Source organism: Lissotriton helveticus, chromosome 5_1, assembly GCF_964261635.1.
Source record: "Lissotriton helveticus chromosome 5_1, aLisHel1.1, whole genome shotgun sequence".
NCBI lineage: Eukaryota > Metazoa > Chordata > Amphibia > Caudata > Salamandridae > Lissotriton > Lissotriton helveticus.
Window position 1 is genome coordinate 1,729,480,485 of NC_136065.1, and position 24,661 is coordinate 1,729,505,145.

Genomic DNA, 24,661 nt, shown 5'->3' on the forward strand with positions numbered 1-24,661 from the left:
AGGCTTACCACGATGGAGCGCAGGTCAGATTCTGAAACCCACCAACCAGTTTACCTGATTGACTCTGACCCTACTACGAGGGGACGGAGAACCTGGTACCCAAGCGGGAAGTACCCAATAGAGCAAGGTGAAGGTCTAATCAGCGGAGGCCCCTAAAAGCACCATGCTCTGCACCCAGGAATCAGGTATTTGTGCATACCTGAATTTGCAGTGATCTACTAAATTTACGTTTAGTAAAAGTTCTTGTATTTCCCTACAAAGAAAAGCACTGGGCTAGACATTGATTTTATTGCACTATTATGGGGTGATTTGATTCTTGTCTGTGAGTAGCTAACCCCCACACTAGCCTCCCCGAGAAGAGAAGCATGTGACTGCACGTCTACGCTACCACTTAGAGTCAAGTGCTAAGAGTGTTGTACTTGGTCCAGTTTGCAGAGCCACAGGCGGGCTGGGTCTATGATAGCAAATGTAAAAAGCCTCAAACCCACTAGCAACTGTCTGCTCCCTGGTCTCCAAAACGTCCAAACACAATAATACAAAGATGGCGGTAAGTTCCTGTGTAAAATGAGAATCTGAATGGCTCTCAGATCACGATAAGCAGGAGTGCAAAGACATCCACAAACATGTTTATGCTTGAGCACTTGGGTGTCATAGACTCCGTCATGTTAAAAACTGTACTGGATGCACTTTCACTACCTCGGTAATCAGCACAGTTAACACTGATCAGATGAGGAGAATTCCAGCCAAGGTTTATGCTTGGAATTGCATATGTTGAAAATAAACGCATGCTCTCCTGATGCTGTTCGCATCTAGTGCTAGCATGACTGATTTATCAAGTGTCACATCAAGTTTTCCAAATGTCCAATGTTGATTCCTGCATTTTTTCGCCACACACTCAGATCGGACTAGAGCAGATACAGGCAGAGACCAAGAGTAGGGACCCTGTTACCAGCAGTCTGTATGTTCATTGTACTTCTTAGAGAGTGCGCACACGCAGAGCTTTTGTTTGTCCCTTGACAGGATACGTAGTGTTTGTGCACACGCGAAGCTTCATTTCTACAGTGAATCACAGTGTCTTCCTTCTTCCAAAACTACCTACCCTAAAACTGAAATTATGGACACAGAGAATTCGAGTAAAATTTGCATTTTCATTTGTAAATCTGATTTTGTCAATCCATATATTTCCTAACTAGCATAACATAAGGTTTATTTGTGCACACCACCTCAATGATAACCCATATAATCTCGGAAACTGGGGTCGAGTCAACCCAAATACAAAGACACAAGGCACTTCCTCATGTAGTACAAATTATGGTATCTCAAGCGCACGACCTACAAAAAAACTATTTTTGGAAATTTAACCCCCACTGCCTATCCTACATTTCATGAATGACTTCTTGGGAATGATCAGGCAACAGCTAGCACTAGTGAATGTAAACATAGAACAGCCTTCATCATTATGTATCAGTAAGGTAAACAGGAGGCCACGGGCACCTTCACCATGTTAATATATTGATGAACAGAGAGATGAGCTGGTTGGTCAGTGTGAATTATGTTTACATTTAAACATTTAATTGGTAAATACCAATAGGTGCTTTGTGTATAAAATGCTTTGACGGTCAGCAGGCAAATAAACCGAAAGACCTCTGTCTTCAAGCCCTAAGCAACCACACAGCTTACGACCAAAAGGAAAATGGCAGCAGGTAATTTAATTTTAATTGAATGGATGAATTTAGCTTAAATTATGCAGTATTTTCAAAAAAAGCCCTCTAGCTTCTGTCAAAAATTGTAAATTCTGAAGATGTGCAACATTACTATTTTTATTGTTGCACTGTCTTTAATTAAGACCTGCAGTACCACCAAATAATCCCAAACTGCACAGTTTAGTACAAGTACCTTAGTGTGCCTCTCTTTGGGTTGTTTTTAGGTGGCTAATCTGCTTTCTCCAAAAACCATTTCTGTGTCCTAAAGGTAATTGTTTTATGGAATAGCAGAAGAGAACGTTTTTTTGCCCACTTTTCTCGAGCATGAAGCCGCTACGGAGAAATCCATGTTTTTTGTTATGCTTTTTGCAAGACACAGTAACGGTGTGATTGCATAAAGCTGCTATCTAGGGTGGTGGACTGGGGTCAAAGACATTTAGAACTTGAACCGTTCTTGTTTTAGCAGTGAAATATAATTCTGTTTATCGAGGTGCCAACAAGTCTGTTTATCAACAACACTTGATAGAAACACTGACTTTAACACATCAAAGACCTGATCCCACAACCCAGAAGTGACCACAGAGAGCACAGGCAGAGGTACCGAGACAGAAAACCAAAGATTTCCATGCTTCTGACGGGTGGGTGGGTAAATAGCACTGCTGAACCTTTCCTATGACAAAGAATCCAATTCATGGCAACTGAGGTCTTTCGCCAGCCTGGGTGAGAATCCGCCCACTCCCCTCCCCCCCATCCACGCTACCCCAGCATGCACCCGTCAAACAAGGTGAAGTCTCCTCGGAGCACCGCCGTCCTCCTACATGACAGGAACTCATAGGTTACCAGATTTACTGTAAACAAAACACCTAAACATATCTCAGGGCTTTTTGGCCCATTGAGAAGCCATGATTTGCTCCATTTAGGTCTACCTATATATTAGCCCCTGTTTGCAGGTTTACTGACCCACACGCCGCACGCGACTACTTCCACTCAATTCCCACTTTTAATGATTCTATGACTCGAGAGCTGGAGTTTGACAGGTAAATTGTGCCATTTTCGCACCCCACTTCTAAGACACACAAATAGCTTTCCGAATCGGGGCGCCTGGGTATGCTTGAACACACTGTGCTTGCTGGGGCTGTTCTGACTGCTTCGTTTCTTGGCAGGGTTGTGCTTCTCTCCCGTGCTCCTCGCAGTCTTTGTCTTAACACTGCAGCGCTGCCAGGAGGTGTCGGCTTTCCCTGGCGTGTCCCTGACGAATCTCTTCAATAACGCGGTGATTCGAGCGCAACACTTACACATCCTCGCCTCCGACATATACCAAGAGTTTGTAAGTATGGACGCAGATTTCCTTTGCAAATTGTGTTTTCCGTGCATTGTACAATAGCAAGCTTCTGGCTGTGAAAGAGGATTTCGCGACATCAATGTTCTTAGAATGCGCGCCAGTGCGCGGTTACACAGGGAGCACTGCTGAGTGCGTGAATGAATGCAGTGCAGCCGTGCTGGCTCCGAGGTCAGACGCCAACTACACTGGAAAGAGTGTGACTGCTACACTTGGAGCTCAGAGTTGCCGAATGGCACTGTCGGTCGCCTAGTCATTGCATGCAGGCTAAATATGAGTATGTTTTGTTTGCCTATATTGCGCTTCAACGATTTGACTGCTTCTTGGCGCAGAGCATCAAGTACAGAAGGGAACAGACTACGAGTTGCCTAGTTACATGGGATACACAAAGATGTCACACTGTGGTTACATGGGGCAGGGAATGGAGCCAGGGCTGGGCAGTGGTGGGTGCATGACCCAGACTCGAGGGAATATGCAAAGTCGGCAAGTATCTAATCCTTCTCTCCCTTATCAGCCCAAACACTCCCATCACCAAAACAGTTGCGTTAGAGTATGCTCCACAACTGCAGATCTGCAACCAAACACAAACTGGAAATCTCTAACACTATCACCCACCACAATCTCAACATGCTTTTTCTCGCTGAGACCTGGTTATCTTCAGAAACTCCCTTCAAATTAAAGCCTTTCCCACCATCCTGTTCCGCACATTCGAATGCCTATCCCTAGAACTTCAAGTTCATCACGGCTCACCCTTCAGGTTTCATGCCATCTACCACCCGCCCGGTAACTGCTTTTCCTTCATGGAGAAACTCACCAACTTCATTAGCGACCAATATTCACAAAGCAACAGGCAGATCTTCCAAGGTGACTTCAATCTCCACTGGAGCTCGGTGGAAGACTCGGCTGCCAACAAGCTTGCAACCTTTCTCTCAGCTAACGATCTTGTCCAACACTGCTCAGAAATTACACACGCCAAGGGCTCAATTCTGGACCTTGTTATTTCTAAATCAGACCTGCTTACCATTGCTCCCCCTATCCATGTAGACTGGTCAGACCATTACCTCATTCCCTTCCGATTTCACCTCTGGCACATTATAACTCTCGGCCAACCTACAAGGGCTTATACCTGGTTCCGCAACACAAAAAAATTGATCTTTAGACTGTATGTGACTCTGCTATGCGTTCCCTTCCTAGTCTAGACCCTAATACGGGTGTCAACGATCTCACTCCCCATTGCCTCTCAATCCTTGCAGTCGAAATCGACAATGTTGCTCCACTCCAAAGCAAAAGGAAAAGACCCACCCCCTCACCACCTTGGTTCAATAAAGCTCTCTATGACGAAAGGAAAAACCTTTGAATCTTGGAGAAACATTGGAGACAATCTCCATCCACCTGCAATCTCTCTCTATTAAGTTCATCAAGATTCAAATACCACAAGCACATCTTCCACGAAAAAGCATCACATTTCATTCATTAATTCATTCATTCATTCTTTATTTCGGTTAAGTAACCATAAAAGAATGTAATACAATATTAAAAACATCATCATCTACATCATATGCTGGTATTCCGAAGAGAATCTGTTTAAAACATACATACTTAAGCGTTTGTATATATAAAAAGTTGGCTGATAAAGGGACCAGATTTATGGGAAATTTAAGAATTCTTAAAGTACAGTATAAATCAATCAGTCAAGGTAATACATAATTAAAAAATAAATACAATAAATATATATATTTTTTAAATATTTGGCAAGAGACAACATTATAAAAGTACAGTTAATAAAAATGTATGTCTTAAAAATCTGGGACCATTTTACAAGGGGCAATTGGGACATGAATATATAAGAGTTACTGCAATATTAATACATTTTATTTAGCACACTGTGGGTTAGTACAGATCCTAGGAGTACTGCTACATTTTTAGGCCTTTTTTCTTCCTAACCATTGCTACTGCAAGAAGGAACCGACTCAGACTAAATACTATGGTCTGTGAGATATCCCCTTTAAATACTCTTTCCCCCTTCCTTAATTTTCCGGAACCCTAGAAGAAGACAAATAGGCTTAATCCACTTCCTCCTTGCTTGCAGGTATGCAGGGCATATATATATAAAAGTCATAAGACATGGGCCTCATCCTCCTTGGCGCCCATATCACATAGTTCACAAAGATCAGTATCACATTTACTCATAGGATCTAAGTTACACACCCACTTTGAAGTACTAGTTTTTAATTGTAAAATGCCATAACGGTACTTTAAATACAGTGACTTTGCCATTGAAGGTAAAATTTCGTCCATAAAACATTCAAATTTGCATTTGGTTTTAACATCAAAGAATTTAAGTGTCAGTTTTCCCAATTTTTTAGTTTTGGAGGGGGTAACTATGGATATGTTCCCAGTATCGTACCTTCAGTAACTTTTTTGAACGATAAGTAAGAGAATCAGGATCACATTTCAGATCCCTCCTCGACTCAGCTAAAAACAGACACAAAAAATATTTCGACCTCATCAAAAACCCAAACTGTTCTCCCGCAACCATCAATCTTGAGGATGCTTCAAAGAAAGCAACTGAATTTGCTATATTCTTTGATGAAAAGGTCAAATCACTGGTGGATCAGGTCACCCACCCCACCCCCATTGAGGAGCGAAAATCCTTAGTCACTTGGCAGAACTTTGCCGCGATCTCGGAAGATGACCTGCTCAAATGCATCCTCGAAACCAAACCCTCCAACCATTCTTCTGACCTCATACCTAGTGTCATCGCCATTGATTTCTATACCAATACTCTCTCTTATTGAACCAGGCTAGTTAATCTCTTCCTCAGTCAAGAATCCCTCCCAGCTGTCCTCAAAACAGGACAGGTCACCCCCTTTTAAAAAAACCTTCGCAGATGCGAACGACCTCAATAACTTCCACCCCATCACCAATCTCCCTTTTCTTTCAAAGATCGCAGAAAAAGTGTTGCAAAACAACTTTCGCAACACATTATTGACAATAATATCCTTGACGTGTCCCAGTCTGGCTTTATTCAAAATTGCAGCATTGAAACAGCCCTGCTGCGAGTGATCAATGATGCGCTGCATATACTCGATTCGGGGGAATCATGCCTTCTGATTCTTCTTGACCTCTGGGCAGCCTTTGACACTGTTAATCACAACACCCTCCTTAACACTCTTCAACAGAGAATGGGCGTGGAAGGCACAGTGCTTAAATGGTTTGCCTCATTCCTCTCGGACAGATCCCAAATGATCAAGATTTTGAACAGTCTCTAGTCTCCACTGGTGGTTGGTCAAGGCATCCCTCAAGGCTCTATCCTTGCACCCACTCTGTTTAATCTCTATTTGTAACCATTAGGGAACCTCCTCAGCAAATCTGGAATCCTCTACCATCTCTATGCGGATGACACCCAAATCTACCTCAAGGTGTCTTCCTCACAATATCTCTCACTACTCAACTCTACTCTCAACTCTATTCACAAGTGGATGTTAGTTCACCAACTCATTCTCAATCCCTCCAAAACCGAATTCCTCCTCCTATCTTCCTCTCTCTCCCCGCCTCCTGTTCAATCCTGGATGGATCCGCTGAATTTACTCAACAGTAAACCCATCATTGTTGACTGAGCTAAATCCCTAGGTGTCATACTGGACAAAATACCCAACCTAATCTCACACATCAAACTCCATTGCCAAGAACACACGTTATCAGCTGCGCCTTCTGTGGGGGATTCGTCGGTTCTTCCCGGAGAAAGACCTAAAAACCTTGGTCCAATCGCTAGTTCTCTCTAGCCTGGATTATTGTAATTCTCTTCTGACAGACCTTCCCAAATCTCACCTCTCCCCCCTCAAATCCGTCCTCCATTCAGCAGCTTGCTTCATTTCAGGGTCCAAGCGAAATGACCACATCACTCCTGTCTTCTCTCCGATGGCTTCCCATCGAGGCTAGAGCTATTTACAAAACGGCTTGCATCACCCACAAAGCCTTGCACTCTTCCTCCCCTCGCTATCTGGCAAATAAACTGAAATTGTCTGGAGGCTTATGACCTTCTCGGAATGCAGAAAAGTTCCTGCTTGAGCCCCCCTCCTTCAAAAGTGAAAAATTGATGGCTCAATCATTCTCAGGTAATGCGGTGAGAATCTGGAACTCGCTTCCACCTTTGCTCGGTGCCACCACCTCCATCCGGACCTTCAAAGCGGACCTCAAATCTCTTCTATTCCAAAGACACTTGCAGAACTAATTCTTTCATTCTCAGACCCCGCCAGTAAGTTCGTTAGTCATTGTAAATTTGTTATATTTATTTATTTTTTGTACATTCCTTCCTTGCTGTGTTTGATATTGTGTTCCTTTTGCCTGCTGTGTTTGATTCTGTGTCCTGCTATTTTTGTACATTCTATTTCGTAACATTTCTCTCATGTAACGTAACTGGCTCTATTGTACAGTGCCCTGACATCTTCGGGTAAAGTTTGAGTGTCATAAAAATGCATAAAATAAATAAAACATAGCCCTGACGAAGCTAAAGCATCCATACTGAACAATATACAATGGGCACAATACGTGTTTAATAGGGTTAGAACAGGAGGGTCCTTGGTCTCCCCCATACTTCAGCAATGATGGTGTGGGCAGGCCACTTCAGCGGGAAGAGCTGCCACTGAAACAATCTGTCCCCTCTGCGCTTGCACTGGTTGTGTGTATGATACGGTGTCACCCTTTGGTTGAGTGTAGGTTGTGTGGAGGGCAGTATATCTTAAATGTATCTTACATGCATTTGGGGGCTGTGCATTCTAAGCATTAATACATGTGTCTGTCTTGACTGGAAGCCGATGTAGGCTCTTGGAATAACATTCAAGAGGATCATGTGTATTTAATGTGAAAATCAGTCTTCCGTCACATTTTCCACTTTTTGGTTTCAACTTGGAAGGCTGGCATCCCTTGGTATAAAGGGTTGCCATAGTCTACTCTTGAGCACATCACCCCCATCAGAAAGGGTGGTATTCGGATGTCAATGGGTGGGCTTTTTTAGGATTCTGATTTGAGGAAAGGAAGTTTCAACTGCTCTTGACATGCTTACATTGATGCAAGGTTGGGTGTCCAACAACAATCCCTGGTTCTGAGCTTTGTTTTGATGAGTGCTAATTTATCAAAAAAATTTGGTGAACTGTAAAGGATATTAGTGTTTTTGAGAAGACGTGCTGGGCCCTGGCCCAGGGTTTCTTTTGTGGCTTTTATGCCTAATCAACAGTTCTATTCTTCAGAGTCCCTTGCTTTAAAATTGGTTGGGATGCTTTGGGACTTTGATGTATCTCTCTGTGCTGTCTGCCCAAGAGAGGAACTGGAAGTGGAGGAGAAGATCAACTACAGGTTTTAAGTAAATATTGAATAAACAGGGGAATGCTTTAATAACATGTTTGCTGTTTGCATAATAGGTATAGGATAAGACTACAGTTTAGTAAAACTGAAGCATTAAAAACACATTTCATCCTATTTTTGCTGTTTTAACATAATAATACATGAAGAAAATACTTCTTTCTCCTTTTGAAATGAGAATGATATCTAGGACAGTATCTCGACCAAATCAGCTTGCTCCATTTTTCTTACAAATGATGTAACTTGCTAGAATTTTCTTTTTACTATCTCTAGAACACATGTAACACATGCAAAGATGATTTATGCACGATGATAACATCATATATGTCTAACAATCATATGGGCGGTGTATACAAAATCATTACTTTTGGGTTGTCTCTCTCATTGATGACAGACGTTTCACCAACATGTAAAAAGTTTTCTCTTTACCAAAAGCATTGGGAAATAAAAAAAAGTATCCCCTCTCCCCCAGCCCTAACAACTTGGGAGATTCTTCCCATGGTGTTTGGGTTATTTTTTTTATTTTTAATGTCTCTCACTACCAGGAAATTACTAGAGGTGGCAGATAGTCCAAAAAAAGCCATCCGACAGCCGTCTATAATTATTGGGAATGTTCGGATGGCTGAACTCCGATAGCCCGTACTCCCATGGGCCCTTGGAGTAAGGTTTACACAGACATAGTAAAAGAAACTCTAAATCAGGCCCTAAGTGATTTACCCAGAATTGCAGGATGTTGAGGGGACTCAAACTTAGTTCTCCAGTTTCTAGGTCAGCTCCACTGGCCACAAGGAAGGTGATGAGGCCTAACAGAGACATCTCCGTGCCACATATTAACTGTTGGCCTTCTGTTACCCTGACTGGGTTCTACTGTTTGATAGTTTCATAAGCTCTACCATTTATCTAGAAAGGAAAGTCTTTGAAACCCCTCCCCGATCTTTAACTCATCCTCTCTACAGGCCCTTGGCAAGTTTATGTGTAAAAAGCAATACGATGGTTGCTGAAGTGTAACTGGATATCACATGGAAGGGTAAAGTGAGGTGAAATAAAAGCAATAGAGTTAATTTCGGTGCATGTTTATATCTAAATTATTGCAGGTATCCCCCTTGTAGGCCAATTCAAAGTCTTGAAACTATTGTATCATGAGGTATGTGGCAATAACGTGTGGTGTGATGCGTTTGTGGTATACCTCCACTGTTGTGTTGTCCCATCACTTCTTTTGTAATCGGTTACATTATCTCAACAGGAGGGCACTTACATTCCTAATGAACAGAGGCACACAAGCAGAAATTCACAGACAGCATTCTGCTGCTCTGAGACCATTCCGGCCCCAACTGGGAAAGACGATGCACAGCAGAGGTCGGTAAGTGGCCAAACAAGCTGCCAACGTCTTTGGAAAATATTCATGAGACGTCATAGTGATCATATAAAGCATTTTGATGATAAGACTGCTGATTCTTGACTGCATTTAACTTAACAGTAAAATCAAGTGTCCTGGATTATGGAGGCAGCAACCAACTATAATTCCATGTAAGCGGATATACTGTAATTTAATGGTTCAAGCCTTGATGTTGCGTGATACATAGGGTGGGTTAACATTGCTCTCGGGCTTATTGTGGATTTCCCAGTAGAGGCGCCATAGTTCGTTGCCTTTAACATCTTGGCTGAGGTCCTGACCACTTCATTAGGTGTCTCCTTGGAGGCAGGTAAACTAATACTGAGACTAAGGAGTTAAGAAAAAGCAACCTTTGCCCTCAGATTTAAGCTGGGCAGCCAAGCACACAAAGACAATGGTAGACACCGTAATGACTGTTTCTTGGGACGGTTCCTTCGTCCAAGCCCTGGGAAAAGATGGTTCACAGAAGGAGGCACTCCTTGAGAAGTTCTGAACCCCACTTTACCTTGGGGGGCTAGTAAGAGTCCATCTTTAATAGAGCTGAGAATAGGTTTAAGCAGCAGCACTTCAGGGACAAACTTGTGCCAAGTACTCCCCAGTCTTTGTCCGTCTAGTCAAGAATTCTTCAATGCAGTTCATATTATATTGTTTCCTGTCCGAAGAGCTTTTTCACTTCTAATTGGCGGGGGCAGTACAATCAATCAATAAATCTATATTCGGTCAAAAACCAGAAAAGATTACAATTCATTCATACAAGTAATACAGCAAATAAGACTCATGATAAATTTGTACCATAAGCAGCGTGACCCTCAGAAATAGCAAGACCTTCCATCCATCGAAGTAAAAAATATGCATATTTACAGGAAGGAAGGCAGTATTGGTCAACAGGACAGGCAGTTTGTAAAGTGAATAGGGTATAATGTTCTATGCGGTCCACCCAGATATGCAGTCCTCTATGAACTAATCAGGTCATATATGAGATTCTATCAATGGTTTAAAAAAATTGCACAAATATGTAGATCATGAAGTATTTCGTACATGACTAATATCACAATCGTCCAAATAATATGGGTATTAAAAAATTATCGGATATAAAATCATGCCCCCAGGTGCCTTTATTGTCAAAGGGGAGCCCCAGGTATGTAAAGTTTGGCACACAGAGTAATTTGGAGTGGCTAAATGGTGTGTGCTCATTTACAGATTGGCCGGCTACAAACATGGGGAAAGATTTGTATTTATTAGTAGACAAAACCCAGTCCATCCATGAACAGTACAAAGCTGTCCAACAGGTTTTGCAAACCTACCCCCTTTTTAGGTCTCGCTATTCCATTCCGCAAGGAATGAATAGCGAGAATTATAGGGTTGCATCAGGAAAGCTAAACCAGCCGGCGGATTTCCACTAGTGCATGTGATCGTGAACGCGCATCCGCCTGCTGGTTTAGCTTTCCTGATGCAACTCTAACCGTCACTTGAAAGGGATCCGCTCCGCCCCCTGCTGCACGCGCTTTCCATCCAGCGCCCGAAGAGAGTCCACACCAAAGCCATCTGTTGCTTCCCCCAGCGGGCTCGGACTCACTTACTTCTCCTCCCCCCCTAAGCACAATGTTGTTTTTTCTGCTTTGGCAATGGGGAACCTTGTTTTATAAAGCGCATACGGCGGCCTTGTTTTTGCGGCCGCCAATGCTTGTTAACCTTGCTTTCACCCTGCAGAACGTTCAGTACAGCTTTCGCTTCTTTGGAGAGGCCGTCAACACAGTCCACGCATCATCCAAGAGCTTGTGTCACTTATAGTTGTTCGGGTGTCACTCTTAATTATACTGAAATTATAAAATTGAGCCCCTCGCATATCTTTAACCTCGCTTTCATCCTGCACAATGTTTAGTACCGCTTTCACTTCTTTGTACAGGCCGCCAACACAGTCCACCTGTTATAATGTGAAAGACAAAGTTTTCCTACTCTATAATAAACATTTGTTAATAAAACATTTGCATTTACAAAAGCTACTGCGTTTGCTTAATAGAAGAATCGCCTTTACAAAAGCGACTTCCTTTGCTTAAACTCGTATCCTGTTCGTAATAAATTTACATTTGGTGCTTGTTTTCGCTACTCTCTCTTAAGATGTTTTTACGATCACCTTTTTCGGTCTCGTCTGTGAGAGTTATCTGTTCGCCTGCAGGCTTTGGGAGCATTTTCGTGGCCGCTTTGATGTTCTCAGTGAGCCGCGTGGCCACTCAGAACATCAAAGCGGCCGCGAAATTGCTCACCATTTGCTACCCACTTCCTTACAACAACAAAGGATATCAGTTCGGCTGGCCAGCCCTTGCCCATGGCATCTATTCCTGAACCGTCTCCCTCCAATCTATCGAATCTCTTCCCTGTTTGCACGCCAATGTCATGTTATTGATTAACTGTCAGGGGACATGGGCACCGAAGGAACAAGAAGCCTCCGCAGTTCAGTAAGGAACTCTGCCATACGACGACTGTGAGAAATCCATTTTCAAGCAAGCCTCTAGATTTTGATGCTTAGCTGCACGTTTAGTCAATATTTCACAGTGCACTCGCCATTAGGCTCGCTCCTCACAACAGGGCAAACAAAATCCAGACTTAATTAAGAGACCAAATCTCACGTTCTTCAAAATTTCTCCTCCCTGGCTTCCCAGTTTGAGATACTTTCCCTTTCTGTGATACTCCTAATTAGGTGCATATACAGCCCAGACACATCAGTTTTTTTTCTCTTGTTTGGGCTCTGACGTCATCTTTGCTTTTACAATAATGTCATCAGTGTGTCTCTAAATAACTTTCCCTATAATTCAGTAGATATCGACCTTGACATCTCTTTTATGTGCACGTTTTCAGACATATCTATTCCTTAATACTAAATCACTCTACTCAGTTTCATTATTTTATACATTGAAATTGTATTGTATCCCTTTAAATTGTTTTATTTTCATCTAAACTTTTTGGTATATGTATAAAGGCTTGTACGTCGGCATTACATATTCATAACCTTAATTTAACCATTTCTATCCTTATCCATGTAAAACGCTCTGCTGCACATTCGGACATTGTATGCACTATATTAAACTGCAAAAGTATATAAACATAAAAAGTGGCAAAGTATCTTATAGTGAACATCCATTCAGGAGCCATGCATAATACTCTGTGATTAACAAAAGCAACTTTAGCCTAATGACTTGCACAGAAAATCTTAATGATTTAAACAAATAAATATGATTTAATTATTTAGAATTAATCTAGACATCAGTGTGTGCTTTGCTCTCAGCTTTGGTCAATCTCCGAGTGCCACACAGCAGGACAAAAGCAAACAGTACTAATGTGCTAATTGCAATTCAGCTTTATTTTTTTTTTCACATGCTACATTCTCTTATGCATCCAACTTGAAAATTAACTCAATCAAATCTGACAAAGCTATCCAAAATTTTGTGAGCTCCTCACCCGCCATGCAAATACAAGGAGAGCATGCACAAGAAGGCGCTTTATTATTTCATCTGCCCTGGGTTCAGACCCCTGTAAAACATACATGGACCACCAGCTGCTGGAGACATCTGAGATGTCAGGACACAAGAAATGTGCAAACACACACAACCCCCCCACACATATACCCCCCACACACACATAACTCCCCCACACACACACAGACACCCCCCCACACACACAACACCCCCCCACACACACACAACCCCCCCCCCACACACACACAACACCCCCCCACACACACACAACACCCCCACACACACACACAACACACCCACACACACACACAACACCCCCCCACACACACAACACCCCCACACACACACACAAACACAACACCCCCCCCCACACACACACACAACACCCCCCCACACACACACACAACACCCCCCCACACACACACACACAACACCCCCCCACACACACACACAACACCCCCACACACACACACAATCCCACACGCACACAATGCCCACACACACACAATGCACACACACAATGCCCACACACACACACAATGCCCACACACACACAACGCCCACACACACACAACGCCCACACACACAATGCCCACACACACACAACGCCCACACACACACACACACAAAACCCCCCCAGACACACAACCCCACAACAACCACACACACACAACACACTCACTCTATCTATCGCCCTCAGCCTGTCTATCTATCTATTGCCCTCACTCTATCTATCTCTCTATCTATCTATCGCCCTCATTCTATCTATCGCTCTCACTCTATCTATCTATCACCCTCAGTCTGTCTATCTGTCTATCTATCTATCTATCGCCCTCACTCTATCTATCGCCCTCACTCTATCTATTGCCCTCACTCTATCTATTGCCCTCACTCTATCTATTGCCCTCACTCTATCCATCTATCGCCCTCACTCTATCTATCTATCGGCCCTCACTCTATCTATCTTCCCTCACTCTATCTATTGCCCTCAATCTATCTATCTATCGCGCTCAGTCTGTCTATCTATCTGTCTATCACCCTCACTCTATCTATTGCCCTCACTCTATCTATCTTTTGCCCTCATTCTATCTATCTATCACCCTCACTCTATCTATCGCCCTCACTCTATCTATCGCCCTCCCTCTATCGCCCTCTCTCTATCTATCTATCGCACTCACTCTATCTATCGCATTACCACAGCATCACTCAGCACCACCACAGCATCATTCAGGGGCACCACAACATCACTATGCGCTACCACAGCATCACTGAACGCCACAGCATCACTCGCGCCACCACATCACTCAGCGCCACCACAGCATCAATCTGTGCAACCATTCAACAACAACTCGTTCAAATATGTTCTCTCAATGTTTCAAGCTTTATTCCAAATGTCACAAAAAGATGTTAATATTTCACTTCTGTTCTTGGATTTTCATCACTATAAAATACACTGAACATAATCTTCACAAAAGTTATTTACAAAAGTTTAAGCTATTGCCATTATAAATTACAATAACTTTTATTTAAGTATTATTTTTTTTTTTTTAAAAGCCATTGTTATTTGTAATATCACTACATCTAAGTCACGTAAATACAACACATATGGCATTACAAATGCTATAGGTGTCACAATGCGAAAGTTATAACTATTGGCATTGTAAATGAAAAAAAGGCATTAGTTTCGCTATTTTCAAAACCAACACATAAATAACAAATGTGTCATTTACAATACCAATAGCTCAAACTTTCCTAATGCGAGACCTATTGCATAGCAAATGCTTGTTATATAGTGGGATACAATCACCCGCATATATGAGCACTGACAGGAGCTTGGTTCCCAGCCTTGGTGAATCTGCCTATGGGGCAACATAGATGATTCAAGATCATTAATATAGAGGCAGAATAGATAGAGGGTTAGGACACATCCTAGTCTGACATCTCACCTCATCTTAATTGGTGGTGTGCATCCCCAGGCATTTTCGTGGAGTTCAAGGAGTAGATGCACAATCTCTGGATCTATTCCCATCTCCAACATCCTCCCCATAAGCCTCCCTCTTGCAATATTATCAAACACAGAGCTGAGGCACATGTGCGGTTCTCCTGCTAAGGCGGTGCGGCGTCTCCTAAAATGAGAATAACCAATGTTATTACCATTTTGGTTTTCCATTTACTGGGGCGGGGCTGACAGAGCAGGGGCAAGGTGGATGAGTGGTCTGCCCACTCCAAGTGCCCATGAATGTTTTGCTTGCCGTCTCGGGCTGGCCAAACATTCATGCACAATTTGCATGTTCTCCACCCACGCTTTATTACAGCTTTGGTGGAGAACATGCCCAGGCTCCCATCCCCCCGTCTGAGTGCCAAACCATGGCGCTCAGACCAATCACAACGCTGATTTGTGGCGTTGTGATTGGCATGGGGAGTCAGAAGCTAGGGCGTTTCCTGCTGTCAAGGAGCCAAAGAGGAGCGAGTGGGAGTGAGTGGACGGCCGGCAAGTGGTGCTTTTTTCCATTTACCACCCTAGCCCAGCCCGCCACCCCCGTTAAACAGCAGCCACCCCGGAGGCTAAATGTGAGCACCCACTCTTGGTGGAAGCAGTTATTTACAATGGTAACTGTGGCATCTTGACTATGCAGCCTGTTGCTAGGTAGGCACATGCAATAGAATGCTCTGAAAAGATTCTGTACTTGTTATGTTTAGAGTATCTAGTCAGTTGATCTTGGACTGTACTGCTGGTGACTGCTTATCCTATGGATGGGATCCTTACTATAATAAATACTTAATTCAACTATAATATACCCTTGGACTTCATTACATTTGGCGACGGGATGGGATTTATGAAGAATTGAGGAAAGGATCCCAACAAGGACACGAAGACATCATTTTGAAACTCTTTAAAAAAAAAAAAGGTACTGTGTTTCTCTGTTCCATTTCACTAGAAAGCTTAAAGCTGCTCAAGGCTGTTGGATAATTTTATAGACATTATTACTTCATGGCATGTTTGCCAGTCTACACAGCGCTATTTAGAGATTTAAAAAGAAAGAAACGCTGTTTCCCCTAGTTGATTTTGGCTTGATCTGGCGCGTCGTGTGTTTCGTCAGTGTGTCTCTTTGGACATTCTTTTCTGACTTCGGCTGACACACTGTACTGTGCTGTGCGTGACATATACATTTCAACCTGCCAGCACTTTGGTCTGCCAGCGCACTTTGAGGTACTGCGCGTTTCTACAACGCACGTTCACCTGCCAGCGCCATCTCAACACAGCGCGTTTCCTCAGCGCTCCCCAGGCTGCCATTGCGACGCGTCTCTGAGGCGCACTTGGACCTCCCAGCGTCCTTGTTGAAGCCCCAGCCTAGCATCGGCAGCCGCTGCTGCATCTTTTAAAAAAAAAAAAGACAAAGACTCACCGCGTTTTTCTTCTCGAGCGCGGCGCTCGCTCACTGCAGCAGCGCTCTGACAACAAAGGGCATCATTACGCGCTCGCTGACAAGGAGCGTCATGACGCAGCTTCCACAGTAACACAGCAACTTCGTCTTCCAATACACAGATTCGACATAGGCGATTTTTGCTCGTTTAGGAAATGGAAAATTGCAGATTCATCAAACTTATCATTTAACTCGTTTTGACCTTTATAAAGCGTTCTAACTGTTATTTCTTCAAGGGAATTTATACAACAACAGATATTAACACTGAAACTAAAAAAAAAAAAAAAAAAGAAAGAAGAAGGAAAGAAAGAAAAGATTATTCTTTAAATGTGGTAACCTTCTTCCAGAATGTTTTCATAATCCTGCATTTTACTTTCAGGTTAAAAAAAAAAAAAAAAAGGGGAACTGTTTTAGTTATTCATTGTTATAGTCTAAGAAAACATTCCTTAATACTAAGTTAACTTGCTTACATTCTTTTCTCATTTAGCCTCTATATCAGTGTACACATAATGCAGAATGTCACCGCCCCGCCCTTCTTTTTGCAAAATCCAGGAGATCCTCCGATAAGGTGGAAAAAGTGGTGCAAAGTGTTTGAAAGATATGCAAAAGTTTGTGGGGCTAACTTAAGCGCAGAAAGGAAAACAGCTTTGTTATTACACTGTTTAGGCACAGAGGGCCAGGAAGTATTCGATCATCTCCCAGAGATACAAGATAGGAATCTTAACGAATATGAAATTTGCATAGCTATGTTAGATAAACATTACCTTCCGAAAGTGTCTACTATCTTAGAGAGATATCATTTTGGTCGCAGATTACAACTTGAGGAGGAAAGCATAGAGAATTACATAACTGCGCTAAGAAAATTAGCTTCATCTTGCAAGTTTGCTGCCTCTACTGACGAAAGAATAAGGGATCAGTTCATGCTAGGTTGTAGCATTGAACGTGTTAGAGAGGAACTATGGCAAAAAGATGAACCTGATTTAGATGATGTGATCACCATAGCCAAAAGGATTGAACATTCTATTAAATGTGTAGAAGTCATAAAAAAGAATGGGGAAAGTAAGAATAATAGCACTGTTAATCTTGTCAAGACTCCGAGTACAACTAGAGAAAATGCTGGCCAGAAAAGTAATACGAGGGATGTAACTACCAACAAAACCCTCAATACTAGACCAGATAAAAGGTTTGATTTTACACAAGTGAAATGTTATAGATGTGGCAAAATGGGTCATTTTGCAAACGATAGACAATGCCCTGGATGGAAAGCTACCTGTAGCAAATGCAAAAGAAAGGGACATTTTACTATTGTTTGCAAGGGAAAAGATTACAAAGGCAAAGTCAATGAAATTTATTATGATTTTGATGACACAAATGGTTGTTATGAAATTGATGAGAATGTTGATTGTGGTCAAGTTTTGGTTCAAGTAGTTTTTGGTCCACAACCAAACAATTGTCCTATTGATGAGATTTTGGTCAATGGTCATCCGGTAAAAGTATTATTTGATTCAGGTGCCAAGATCACTATTGTTGCAAAAGAATTTTATCTCAGGTATTTACAAGGTAAAATTAAAATGTTTCGTCCAGATATAAAACCACTTGCATATGGTAGGAAGCCTATAGAGATTTTAGGATTCTTCTTAGGAAACATTAATTATAAAGGGAGACTTGCCAACTCGAAAATCTATATTTCACAAAAGGGGGACAATATCTTGAGTTGGTTTGTTCAAAAGGATTTAGGAGTAATGCTAGATCCCAATTCCTCTCCCCCCATCATCTTAAAAGAGTTTCCCTTTGTTAACACTGATTCAATCACCATAAACCAAAATTGTGATGAGTCCTTTTCAGATAGATTAAGAAAGGATTTTCCTACTGTCTTTACTGAAAAGTTGGGTTGTTTGAAAAACTATGATCATCACATTAAGTTAAGGAAGGACGCCATACCTGTTTGTTGTAAAGTACGTACTGTTCCCATTACTGTTAGGGATCAAGTTAAAATGGAATTGGAAAAATTGGTTAAAGAGGGCATCATAGAAGAAGTAGAAGCAACCCAATGGGTCGCTCCAATTGTGGCCGCCAAGAAATCGGATGGCTCTCTTCGTTTGTGCATAGACCTTAGAGAGTTAAACAAAAATGTAGTAGTAGATCACTACCCTTTACCCAAAATTGCAGACATGTTAATGTTATTAAAAGGGGCAAAGGTCTTTAGTACGGTGGATCTAAGATCCGCCTATCACCAGATAAAGCTTGATGAAGACTCAAAAGATTTGACTGCATTTGTAACACCGTTTGGCACTTTTCGCTTTGTGAGGCTTCCTTTTGGGCTAGTATCAGCTGCCTCAGTTTTTCAAAGAGCTTTGGAGGGTGTCTTGAAAGGTTTGGAAGGTGTGAGAGTGTATCAAGATGACATCCTGATCTTTGGAAGATGTGAGAAAGAGCACGATCTGAGACTGATTGGAGTTTTACAACGTTTGTGTGAAGCCGGTCTAACAGTGAAATTAGAAAAGTGTAAATTCAAGAGGGACTCCATAGATTATTTAGGACACACAATCTCAGAGGGTGGCATTTCACCAAAAGCTGGTCTAATTAACACTATGATGAAGATGTCTTCCCCTAAAAACAAGGAGGAATTGATTAGTTTTTTAGGTATGGCTGAGTACTATAACAAATTTATATGTGGTTTTGCTTCACTCTGTGCTAACATGAGATTGTTATTAAAAAAGGGATCTGACTTTGTATGGAGTGATGATTGTGAAAAAGAATTCATTGCGCTTAAAGAAAAGTTGAACAATGCTCCCAAATTAAATAGTTTTGATCCTGAGAAGAAATCGGTTCTAATAACAGATGCAAGTCTAAAAGGATTAGGAGCGGTTTTAACACAAAAGATTGAAGGGAAGGAGGTAGTCATTTTGTTTTTGTCAAGGAGTTTAAGAGGTCCAGAGCTAAGATATTCTGTAGTAGAGCGTGAAGCACTAGCGGTTTTTTGGGCAATAAAGAAATTAAAGAATTTTTTGTGGGGAAGTACTTTTGAAGTAAGGACTGACCACAAACCATTATGCGAAATCTTAAAAACCAAAGGAATAGATGCTGTTTCCAGTAGAATCACAAGATGGGTTGTAGGTTTACAAGATTACAACTTTGAAGTAAGATATTTACCAGGGGTCGAGAATAAGGTGGCTGATGCATTATCTCGTCTTGTCTCTCAAGAAAATATAGATCTAGAAAATGATTTGGAAGGTGAAGATGAAATGGTTTGTACAGTTAGTGAGAGTGTCATTGATAAGTATAAATGGTTAGAGGCTTCACGAGAAGATTTGGCCCTAATGGAAATTTTGAAATTGATCAAGATTGGATGGAAGGTTAAGCCAAAAGGTGGTGACATATTGGAGAAATTCTGGCATGTTAAGGATCAATTATCTGAATATGATGGGTTACTGGTAAGAGGTACTAGGTTGGTTCCTCCGACTTCTATTAGAAGTGAGCTCATTTCGTTGGCTCATTGTGGACATATGGGCATTTCAAAGACAAAGGAAAATCTGAGGATGTCATACTGGTGGCCCAACATGGATATAGAAATCGAAAGGAAAGTTAGAGATTGCATGGAGTGTGCTTTGAGTGAGAAAGTAGCAAAACCCAGAACCCAGCCCATGGTTATTAGAACACTTCCAAACAATCCGTGGGAAGAAGTTGGCCTGGACATCCTTGGTCCTATATACTCTGCAGGATCTGAATGGTATGTTCTAGTTTTAATAGATTTCTTTTCTAGGTGGCCTGAGATTGCCATCACTCGTGGCATAGAATCCAAACATGTGATACTATTTTTGGAGAAACTTTTTGCTAGGGAAGGAATTCCCAGCATCATTTTGACGGACAATGGAACTCAACTTGTCTCTAAGGAGATGGAGTTATTCTTGTCTAAACATGGTGTTAAACATAAAAAATCTTCTCTATACCACCCAGAGACGAATGGCACCGTGGAGAGATTTAACCGTGTGCTCAAAGAGACAATTAGGATGTCTAAATCTGCAGGTTCAGATTGGAAATCAGATATTTTTGAAAAGGTTAAGCTTTACAGGTTATCACCACATGCCACTACGGGAAAAACACCCTTTGAACTTTTCAGATGTAGGCGTCCCAATTCTTTGGTTACCCCACCTTGGGTTAATGATTTACATCTGAAAGGTTCAACTGATACTGAGGAGTGGAAAGCAGCTCAGGAGAGAAAACTACAAGATAGGAAAAGGATTCATGATTTAAGAAATTCTGTGAAAAACACAGTAGTACATGTGGGTGATTGGGTACTTATAAAAAATCCGTGTAAAAAGAACAAGATGTTATCTGCTTCATTTTTGAAACCTATTCAAGTCATCAAAGTTTTAGGCAATGCTGTCAAAACATCTGATCATCGCATTTGGAACTTGAACAGGGTTGTAGTGATCAGGAAAGACTTTGTTGACAATTCCAAATCCCCTGTGTCAAGTTCTTCACCTGCAGGTACATCATCTCATCAACCCGTCAGTGGTCCTCTCATCTCAAAGAAACCTTCAACAACTACTTCTTCTCATCGGGCTGTGGTTGGTCCTATCATCGCGAGGAAGTCTTCAAGAATTACACGAACACCTACTCGTTTTAATGACTTTGTAAAATAATTTTAATGACTTTGTAAAATAATAATTTCTGTTTAATCTTATTTGTTATAAGGAAGGAGATGTGTGGCATCTTGACTATGCAGCCTGTTGCTAGGTAGGCACATGCAATAGAATGCTCTGAAAAGATTCTGTACTTGTTATGTTTAGAGTATCTAGTCAGTTGATCTTGGACTGTACTGCTGGTGACTGCTTATCATATGGATGGGATCCTTACTATAATAAATACTTAATTCAACTATAATATACCCTTGGACTTCATTACAGTAACTCAGTAGTTATTTGTGAATTTCCCTAAGCCTTTGACAGCATCATTTCCAAACACCCCCTCCTATCTTTCTTCGCACTTCCTATGGTTACCTGCACCTTAGAAATATTATTTTGCTTTTCTCCCTTTCAGGATATTGAATTGTTGCGGTTCTCTTTGACTCTCATTCGGTCTTGGCTGACTCCAGTTCAGGCCCTCAGCAACGTATTTTTCCCAAACAGCTTTGTATTTGGGACCTCCGAGAGAGTCTACGAGAGGCTTAAGGATTTGGAGGAAGGCATTCAGACTCTCATCAAGGTGAGTTTGAACATTCACAGTTAGTCGATCTCTTCAATCATGTAAATGCACATTCTGGTTAAAAAATGTGTGTCAAAGGGTCACAATCTTCCCGATAAAATAAAACAGTTTCAACATTTGTTTTTGAGCCTGTCGCAAGCTTATGTACACTCATATCTTGTCAATAACTCAACACAACAAAGCTCTAAACACAATGAAACAATTGTGTCTTCACTTATTACTGTTCGTGTGCTGCATACATACTTTGCCTTTTAGTTAAGCTTGACTACTTGTGCTAAGCTACCAGAGGGTTAAGCACGGGTTATTTTAGTGACTTTTGTGGTTCACCCTGACAAGGATTTTGGTTGATGCTAGAGTGGGGCTTCCACCCTACCCCTCAACCAATAACACAATTTCTTACACACCGTGATTCTTCACTTACTAAACTGTACTACTAAAGTTTGACTTGAATGCTTTGAACAATTAGGTTCTCAAACAGCGTAAAGGGGACCTTCTGGCAAACACAACTGATCAGCTTTCTCTCATGATGGAAAAGTGCGGAAGAACAGTCTGTGGGGTGGGGGTGAAAAATGTGTATTCTATTTCATGAAGCAATCAGCCTCCTTTGTGCATGAAGGGAGAGAAGCATGGCACCAATATGTTCACTGCAGGTCTACAATGAAGATGTTAATTCAGTATTTAGCCAATTTCTAGAGCTCACATCTTCGTTAACATACTTTCACCTACCCATGTACAAACATAATTTTAATAATGTGGTTACTTTTCAATAATTGTATATTACTCAGCTATATTCGTCCTACAATAAGGTATTCCACCGAGATACAGCACCTCTGACACAAGACGGCAGAATGCGAGGGCACAGTCACATTAGTAGCTTGAGACGACACTAGGACCAACCAAGGCATGTGCAGTAAACTGGGTTTACTTGCATAGACTTCAGTTGCTCCTAGATGATATTTTTAGGTTAAATCGATCTTAAGAGCATTGTATCCTGTGTGCCCAACCCTCCAGTTCACTCCCAAGAGGCAGTAACAGGTCGCCCACAGATGACCCACTTGGGTAAACAAGGGTGATGGCACAGGTTGGCACAGCGCAGATCAGTTCAGAGACATAGGCAAAGAGTAACACAGACCAAGATATGACAGGCACTGCCTCTTCTACTGTTGGGGCCTTCTCTTCCAGAACTTCTTCACACCATTGTTCAGAAATTCCCATCCTCTCACTATTTCATGTCTCATGAGAAGCTACCCTTACACTTTTAACACCCTTCTCTTACAGGAACTGGACGACGGAAGCCTCAGGGGATCCTCTCTACTTAAACTCACCTATGACAGCTTTGATGCCAACCAGAGAAATGAAGATGCCTTGTTTAGGAACTACGGGCTGCTATCCTGCTTCAAGAAAGACATGCACAAAGTTGTAACATACTTAAAAGTCATGAAATGTCGACGAATGTTAGATAATAATTGCACTATTTGATTACCAGAAGTTTGAGGGTTTGAAGAAAATGTATTTTTTTAAATATTTGTAGCCGCTATTCCTTTTGGAGTCATTCTTTCCAGAAGATGGTAAATATTTACTATCATTGACTGTACATTGTGCCGTATTTCACGTTTGCTGTGTTCGCCAAAGAAAAATGCATATAAATATATATCTTGATGCACATTTTGTTTGTCAATATAAATAAAGGTGAAAACCAAAAAGGTGTGTGTAATCGTAAGGCGTATGTATTTAAAAACAGTGGGTATAAAGGTGCCATTGCCTGATGCAATCATAGGCTACAGTGTACACAGAGAGCTCAAGAACGGTTTTATTTTGAGTCCAAATGTAATTAGATCTCTTTACTTGGTGTCCGAATCACAAAATGTACCAAGTCTGCACCTACAGATTTCAGCTTACGCGCGAGCGCAGACATACTACTTTTTAGCATTCATAAGCATTCCCGGAAGTACGCATTGAATGCTGTGCCAGGCGCACCTTTTAACACATATATGTGTGATCGTCATGTGACTATTCCAAGAGCTCGTTTCAGCAAAGCAGATTTCTACAAAGTACAGAGGTTCGCATGAGGTAATAGAGATCCCTGTGCAAATGTACATTATTTAAAAAAAATTCTGTCTGCAGGAAAAAACTTTTTTTCACTTGGAGAAAGTATGGTGTGTGAGCCGTTTCGCCAACCCGCGTGGAGCCCTTTGCTTTTAAGTCTCGGACAAGTTCAAGGGTGAGAAGGGGTTTGAGAATGCCTACCAATGTAGGTTTGTTGGCGTTCCCAAACATCCAACGCTCAACATGCCTCGGAACAGCCACTTCCTAGATACTGATTGAGAATTAAGAGCACATTCGCAAATTATATTTGCCTTACTGTTTGTTATCCCTTTGTTGATACTGGCAGATGGAGGAAAGTGGTAAGATAGTTCTCGATTGCTCATGTATGTATGAACCGTAACACATTTCTGATAACAGACAAAACCATAAATCGGAGAATATACTGGAATGGTTGGTATTAATAAATATGCTGCATTGACCTGGCACAACATGTGTCCCTGCACAATGTTACACAAATATAATGCGCTGTCCTCACTACAGGAATCAAATCGTGCTTTGCCAGGACAGTGCAGTTTTGAAAAGTATATCAGTGGTTTGAAACTACCAGTACAGCTTTCAAAGCACTACTGCCACACTGCTTTTACAGATTTTATGTTTTGAGTATTTGTAAATCCACTCGTGATCTTCAACTTCTTGACAAATTCAGGAAGAGA

The 24,661-nt window shown here is 41.7% G+C and overlaps 2 protein-coding genes across 2 annotated transcripts in view; one reads left to right on the forward strand and one right to left on the reverse strand.

Moving 5' to 3' along the window:
• The window catches only part of RDM1 (RAD52 motif containing 1), a 740,716-nt gene that overhangs the window by 72,851 nt on the left and 643,204 nt on the right, over positions 1 to 24,661 (reverse strand). The window lies entirely within an intron of this gene.
• LOC144753803 (somatotropin-like) lies at positions 1,647 to 23,598 on the forward strand. Its single transcript, XM_078641374.1, has 5 exons — positions 1,647 to 1,703; positions 2,867 to 3,030; positions 9,647 to 9,763; positions 21,738 to 21,902; positions 23,181 to 23,598. The coding sequence occupies exons 1-5, from the start codon at positions 1,694 to 1,696 to the stop codon at positions 23,379 to 23,381; spliced, it is 657 nt and encodes a 218-aa protein (XP_078497500.1). The 5' UTR covers positions 1,647 to 1,693; the 3' UTR covers positions 23,382 to 23,598.

What these genes read in the sequence shown, in the direction of transcription:
- LOC144753803 (XM_078641374.1), top strand. An exon ending in CCGACATATACCAAGAGTTT is followed by an intron (nt 3,031 to 9,646) that starts GTAAGTATGGAC and finishes TTATCTCAACAG; the next exon opens with GAGGGCACTTACATTCCTAA. An exon ending in ACGATGCACAGCAGAGGTCG is followed by an intron (nt 9,764 to 21,737) that starts GTAAGTGGCCAA and finishes TCTCCCTTTCAG; the next exon opens with GATATTGAATTGTTGCGGTT.